This window comes from Nicotiana tabacum, chromosome 6 (genome assembly GCF_000715075.1).
Source record: "Nicotiana tabacum cultivar K326 chromosome 6, ASM71507v2, whole genome shotgun sequence".
NCBI lineage: Eukaryota > Viridiplantae > Streptophyta > Magnoliopsida > Solanales > Solanaceae > Nicotiana > Nicotiana tabacum.
This window is the reverse complement of record NC_134085.1, coordinates 104,213,287-104,219,722: the sequence shown is the minus strand read 5'-3', so window position 1 is coordinate 104,219,722 and position 6,436 is coordinate 104,213,287. Positions and strand designations below refer to the sequence as shown.

The window sequence follows — 6,436 nt, the reverse complement described above, 5'->3', positions numbered from 1 at the left end:
CTGAAATTTTTGTTATAAGTTTTTGTTTTTGTAACTGGCGAAGTTTTTGTTTTGTAACTGGCGAACTTGAGCTGAAGTTTTTGTTTTGGAACTGAGGAACTTCAGCTCTAGAGCTGTTTTTGTTTTGTATCTTGGGACAATCCTGAACATCCCCAATCCTTTAATTTGATTAAAAAAAAAGCTACTTAATTTGACTCACCAGTAGTAGCGACAAGGAGAAGACAGAAGAGAAGGGCAACAAAGGCTGTGTATTTAGCCATATCTAGCTTGTTTTTCTTTTGGATTTCTTGGTGAGGAAATTGACAACAACAATAGTGATATTTATAGCATGATATATGCTGAGCATTGTCAACTTAATTCATTGTTTGACTAATTCAAGCATTCACATCATTATTATGTACATGAGAAAGTAAAAAGAATAAGTCTAGGGGATTCCTTCGATTCCCTATAAGATTATGAATTGGACGACGAGAACGAAGAAAGAAAGAAAGAAGAAGAAGAAGAAAACAAAGGAGGAGAAGGAGGAGGAGAAAGAGGGCTGAAGTTATTTTAAAAGTGGGTGCAAGTTAAAAGTTTTAAAAAAAATGGGTATGGGTTAAATGGGGGTGACCAAATAGGGCGCCCCGTGCAATTTTTACTTGGAATTATCACAAAGGCCTTTAACAGGCCCACCCCCTCTAAAAAATGGGAAACCCTCCCCAACACCCATTCCCGCTCCTAGCCCTCTTTTCCCATTCACCTATTCACGCTCCTGGTCCCTATTTCCCTTGCACCATTGAGAAGCACTTGAACGTGATATGCTAAATTGACTTGTGCATTACTTCAAGGGAGATATTTAGTCTATTCTACACTATTGATAAGCATTCAATATGCTTACAATCAAGTATTCCTAGAGTCAATAGGTTAATGTTTGAGTATTTTTAGAATCAATATGTTAATGTTTAATCATACAGAGAATCAATAGGTTGGTGGTTAATTATTCGTAGAATCAATATGTTAATGATCAATTATTCAAAGTATTCAATATGTTAATATTTTTGACCCATGGATTAATGTTCAGTCAGCCGTAGAATAAACAAATTAATATTGTGAGATGCTTCAAACATCCTTTGAGATGTTTCAAACATCTAGTATGATGTTTGATGTTCAGGGTTGGGGTCAAACATCCATTGAGAGATGTTTCAAACTTCTACCAGGATGTTTGACAGATTTAGTTTAAAAAGTAGCATGCCCATTCAAATTATCCAAAAAACAAATAATATCCATAAAAATAAATTTGAACCAAAAAAATTAGCAAATCATCCATTCATACCTTAAGTTGCTTTGACATGGAATTTTAGGTGCCACACACCCGTGTTGACACGACATTGGTGTGGGTATGGGTATGGGTGTGAGATTCGTAGATTCCGTACCGGATCTAGTCAAATGATTTTGAGTACTTTACCACGACGGCAAATTTGAGACAAGATACAATTTGATTCTCGAAATCAAAATCAAAACCAGGGTAAATTTGAAGAAAATGGCATACCCTATCTAGGAAATCAATCCTTTACTTTCTGCTTCTCATCTTGATCGGGCAAAAAGAACAGCAATTGAGATTGAGGAAGCCAGAGCGTTCGACAATTTGGGAAAGTGAAAGACCTTTAACTTTATTTGAATATTATTATTTAACAATATTGTACTCTTTGTAGTGAAACTTACACAGTGTCTGATTTTTATAATAATAATTAGAGATCTAATCTAAATTATAAAAATTAATATTTAATTGTAAATGGAAGATAACTATATAAAAGTTAACTTGGAGGAGAATTCAAGAATGGACAAAAATCTAGAAATCATGTCTACAACTTGAGAAATAAAAATCCACACTTCACAAGCTATAGGTAATCACCGAATCTCGGATTTCCGAGCTTTCACTGATATGAGTAATTTATAATCAAAATATTTTCTTGAAAAGCTAGCTTCTAGTTTCTCTCTCTTCGATAACGGTAACATCTTCATCCTCGCCGGCAAATCTACCGGCAAACCCACAGCGCCGCCGGCACTCGTCCAGGTAAGTACTCGTCTCCTTTCTCTCTCCTTCCTCTCTCCCTGCGTCCCTCTCTTTCTCTCTCCTTTCTTTCTCCTTTCTCTCTCCCCGCGTCCCTCTCTTTCTTTTAACCCTACTAGCAGCTAGGTCGGCGACCGACGACCCACCGACGCCGTCTGATCTTCCGTCTGCTTTTCCGACCCAACCAGACCACCCTCCTCTAGGTTTCCCTTTCGTCAAACCTTTCCTCGCTGTACCATTGTTTCTCGGACCGGCATTGTTTTCCAGCGACCGTTCTGGTGACAGTCCCCTCCTTTTCTTGGTCCCGTGTTGTGTTGTGTGTGTTTCAGGTGGCACTTTTGGTGGCTGTTTGGTGACGGGTGGGAGGTGCACGGGCAAAGCAGAGCAGGCCATTTGGCAGTCACAAAGGGCTGGACGTCGGGTTCCAAAGCACCCGGGTTATATTCGCGGGAATTGCTGCGGCTGCCCAGGCAAGTGCGAGGCATACGGGCGAGTAGAACGGAGCATCACCGGGCGCATCAAGTCATATTTCCAGGTTCTTTCCATCGGGAGTTGGTACCTCCCGTTTTCTTGTGTCTTTCTCTATGTTGGTTAATTTGTGGTTATTTAGTTAGCATCACTTTAAGCATATTATTAGAATACTTGTAGTTGCAACCGGTTATTTTCTAGTTTGGGTCTGTGTTAGTGTTTTTCGGAGTTTGTCGTAGGTATAGTGACTGTGGTATGAGATGGTAGAACAAGGTCATGTCCTCGAGGGGTATCGGGGGTGAGTAAGGGGTGGGGAGGGGGTCAGGGGTTGGGACGAGAGGAAAGGAGGGTAAGGGGAAAGAGGGAGCTTGTAGATTGAGGATCGGGTCGTGGAACATAGGCACGCTGACGGGTAAGTCTATTGAGTTGGCAAAGATTCTCCAGAAGAGAAAGGTTAATATAGCTTGTGTCTAGGAGACTAGGTGGGCAGGGACGAAGGCGAGGAATGCGGATGGGTATAAGTTGTGGTACTCTGGAGTCGTGAGGGGTAAGAATGGAGTGGGTATCTTTTGTGGATAGGGATCTTAGAGAGTCTGTGGTTGAGGTTAGGCAAGTGAATGATAGGCTGATGTTTATTAAGTTGGTGATCGGTGAATGCATCCTCAATGTCGTTAGCGCTTACGCCCCGCAAGCGGGCTTGGATGAGGAGGTTAAGAGGCACTTTTGGGAGGGCTTGGACGAGATTGTGTGCAGTATTCCACCTACTGAAAGGTTATTTATTGGAGGGAATTTTAATGGCCATATTGGGGCGGCTGTTGGTAGTTATGGCGAGGTGCATGGTGGCTTTGGCTTTGGGGATAAGAACGGAGGAGGTACTTCGCTGTTAGACTTCGCTAAAGCTTTCGAGCTGGTGATTGCGAACTCGACTTTTCCGAAGAGGGAGGAGCATCTGGTGACTTTTCCAGAGTTCGGCGGTGAAGACTCAGATCGATTACCTTCTCCTCAGAAGGTGTGATAGAGGGTTGTGCAAGGATTGCAAGGTTATCCCGGGAGAGACCCTCGCGACTCAGCATAAGCTCTTAGTGATGGACATCGGCATTATGGTGAAGAGGAAGAAGAGGTATGCTCGTGGCCGACCGAGGATTAGATGGGGAGCTTTAACCAAGGATAAAGCTCGGGAGTTGGAGGGGAGGTTATCTGCTATGAGAGCTTGAAGGAGTAGTGGAGACGCGAGCACTATGTGGTCGACGACGACGAACTATGTGAGGGAGGCGGCGAGAGAGGTGCTAGGTGTATCGAAGGGTTTTTCTGGCAGGCACCAAGGAGACTGGTGGTGGAATGACACAGTCCAAGGTAAAGTGGAGGCGAAGAAGGTAGCGTATGCGAAGTTAGCAGGGAACACAAGCGAGGAGGAGAGGAGTGCGAATAGAGAGAGGTACAAAGTGGCTAGGAAGGAGGTAAAGCTGGCGGTCACGGAGGCTAAGAATGCAGTGTTTAGCCGTCTATACGAGGAATTAGGGGAGAAAGGCGGGGAAAGGAAGTTGTTTCGGCTGGCTAAAGCGAGGGAAAGGAAGGCCTGGGATCTAGACCAAGTAAGGTGCATCAAAGACGAGGATGGTAGAGTATTGATGGGAGTCTCAGATTAAGCAGAGATGGCAAACGTACTTTTACGGTCTTCTGAATGAGGAGGGGGACCGGGATATAGCGCTAGGGGACTTAGGGCATTCGAAGAGTCCCCAAGATTTTAGGTATTGCAGGCTCATTAAGGTGGAGGAGGTCGTGGGGAAATTGCGTAAGATGAGTAGTGGTAGAGCGACCGGGCCAGATAAAATTCCGGTGGAGTTTTGGAAGTGTGTGGGTAGAGCAGGATTGGAATGGCTGACTGGGTTGTTCAATGTAATTTTTAGGACGAAGATGATGCTGGAGGAATGGAGGTCGAGTACAGTGGTATCGTTGTACAAGAACAAAGGTGATATCCAGTGTTGTAACAATTATAGGGGTATCAAGTTACTTACCATACCATGAAAGTCTGGGAGAGAGTGGTGGAGGTGAGGGTGAGGAAGACGACGTCTATATTCGACAATCAGTTTGGGTTCATGCCGGGCCGCTCCACGATGGAAGCTATCCACCTTATTAGGAGGTTGGTGGAACAATACAGGGATAAGAAGAAGGATCTGCACATGGTGTTTATTGACTTGGAGAAAGCGTATGATAAGGTTCCTAGGGAGGTGCTCTGGAGATGTCTTGAGGCGAAGGGCCTGCCAGTAGCCTACATACGAGCGATCAAGGACATGTATGATGGAGCTAAGACTAAGGTTAGGACGGTGGGAGGCGAATCAGAGCATTTCCCGGTTGTTATGGGATTACACCAAGGCTCATTGCTTAGCTCGTTCTTATTTGCCTGGGTGATGGATGCTTTGACACACCATATTCAAGGGGAGATGCCATGGTGTATGTTATTTGCTGACGATATAGTTCTAATTGACGAGATGAGGATCGGTGTTAACGAGAGATTGGAGGTTTGGAGACAGACTTTCGAGTCTAAGGGTTTCAAATTGAGCAGGTCTAAGACAGAGTACCTAGAATGCAAGTTTAGCGCTGAGTCGAGGGATGTAGGCGGGGACGTGAGGCTTGGGCCACAAGTCATCCCCAAGAGAGATAGCTTCAAGTACCTTGGGTCAATGATTCAGGGGGACGGAGAGATCGACGAGGACGTTACTCACTGCATAGGGTCGGGCTGGATGAAATGGAGGCTTGCATCTGGAGTCTTGTGTGACAAGAAAGTGCCGCCGATACTCAAAGGTAAGTATTATAGAGCTGTAGTTAGACCAGCCATATTGTATGGGACAAAGCCGGTTAAGAACTCCCATATCCAGAGGATAAAAGTAGCAGAGATGTGGATGTTGAGGTGGATGTGCAGACACACTAGGATAGACAAGATTAGGAATGAAGATATTCGAAAGAAGGTGGGCGTCGCCCTTGTGGATGACAAGATGCGGGAAGCGAGGCTTAGATGGTTCGGACACGTGCAGAGAAGAAACCTCGATGCACCAGTGAGGAGGTGTGAGCGGTTGGCCGTGGTGGGTACGAGAAGAGGTAAAGGGAGACCTAGGAAGTATTAGGGAGAGGTGATCAGGCAGGACATGACACGACTGCACATTTCCGAGGACATGACCCTTGATAGGAAGGCCTGGAGGTCAAGCATTAGGGTTGTAGGATAGGGGTAGTAAAGCTTTCCTTACTTCATTCCGGGGGTGAGGCGGGGTTGGATTAGGGTTGGTCTTAGATGGCTTGCAGTTTATGTTGGACCCACACTATTCTTGTTGTTTGTCTTAGCCTCGGGCCTTAGATTATGGTTACTGTTATTGCATGTCATTCATCTTTCGGTTTTTATGTGTATGTTACTATTACGGTTTCTATTGGAGTTACTAATGAATTCTCTCCTCTTGTTTTTTTACTTTATTTTCGTCTTTCTGAGCCGAGGGTCTATTGAAAACAGTCTTTCGGCCCCTATTAGGACAGGAGTAAGGTCTGCGTACACGTTACCCTCCCCAGACCCCACTATGTGGGATTTTACTGGGTAGTTATTGTACAAGCTATAGGTAAGTATTTCACAAAATTTCTCATAATTTAGAGATATTTTTATATTTTTATTTTTTTGAATTATTTTTAGCCGGATCCCTTCACCCGTATCTATACTAGGATCCGTACTCCCGAATTTTAGAATTTACATCTCAAAGGATTCGACCTCTAGATCCGCACCCGTGTTAAACACCGCACCCGTGTCTGAGCAACTTAGTTTATACCATCCAAAGAAGCATAAAAATATCCATCAATTACAATGCATATCATGGTTTCATATTCTTGTGAAAGATGTTCACAGCCATTTTCTCTTGGACTCGCTAATAATATTGCCAT

General features: G+C 44.1%; 1 protein-coding gene across 1 annotated transcript; it reads left to right on the top strand.

The window, feature by feature from the left end:
• Positions 1-3,756: 3,756 nt before the first annotated feature.
• LOC142181965 (uncharacterized) lies at positions 3,757-4,491 on the top strand. The gene is made up of 2 exons (XM_075255685.1): positions 3,757-4,110; positions 4,426-4,491. Exons 1-2 carry the CDS (start codon positions 3,757-3,759, stop codon positions 4,489-4,491), a joined length of 420 nt encoding a protein of 139 aa, XP_075111786.1.
• Positions 4,492-6,436: the final 1,945 nt, after the last annotated feature.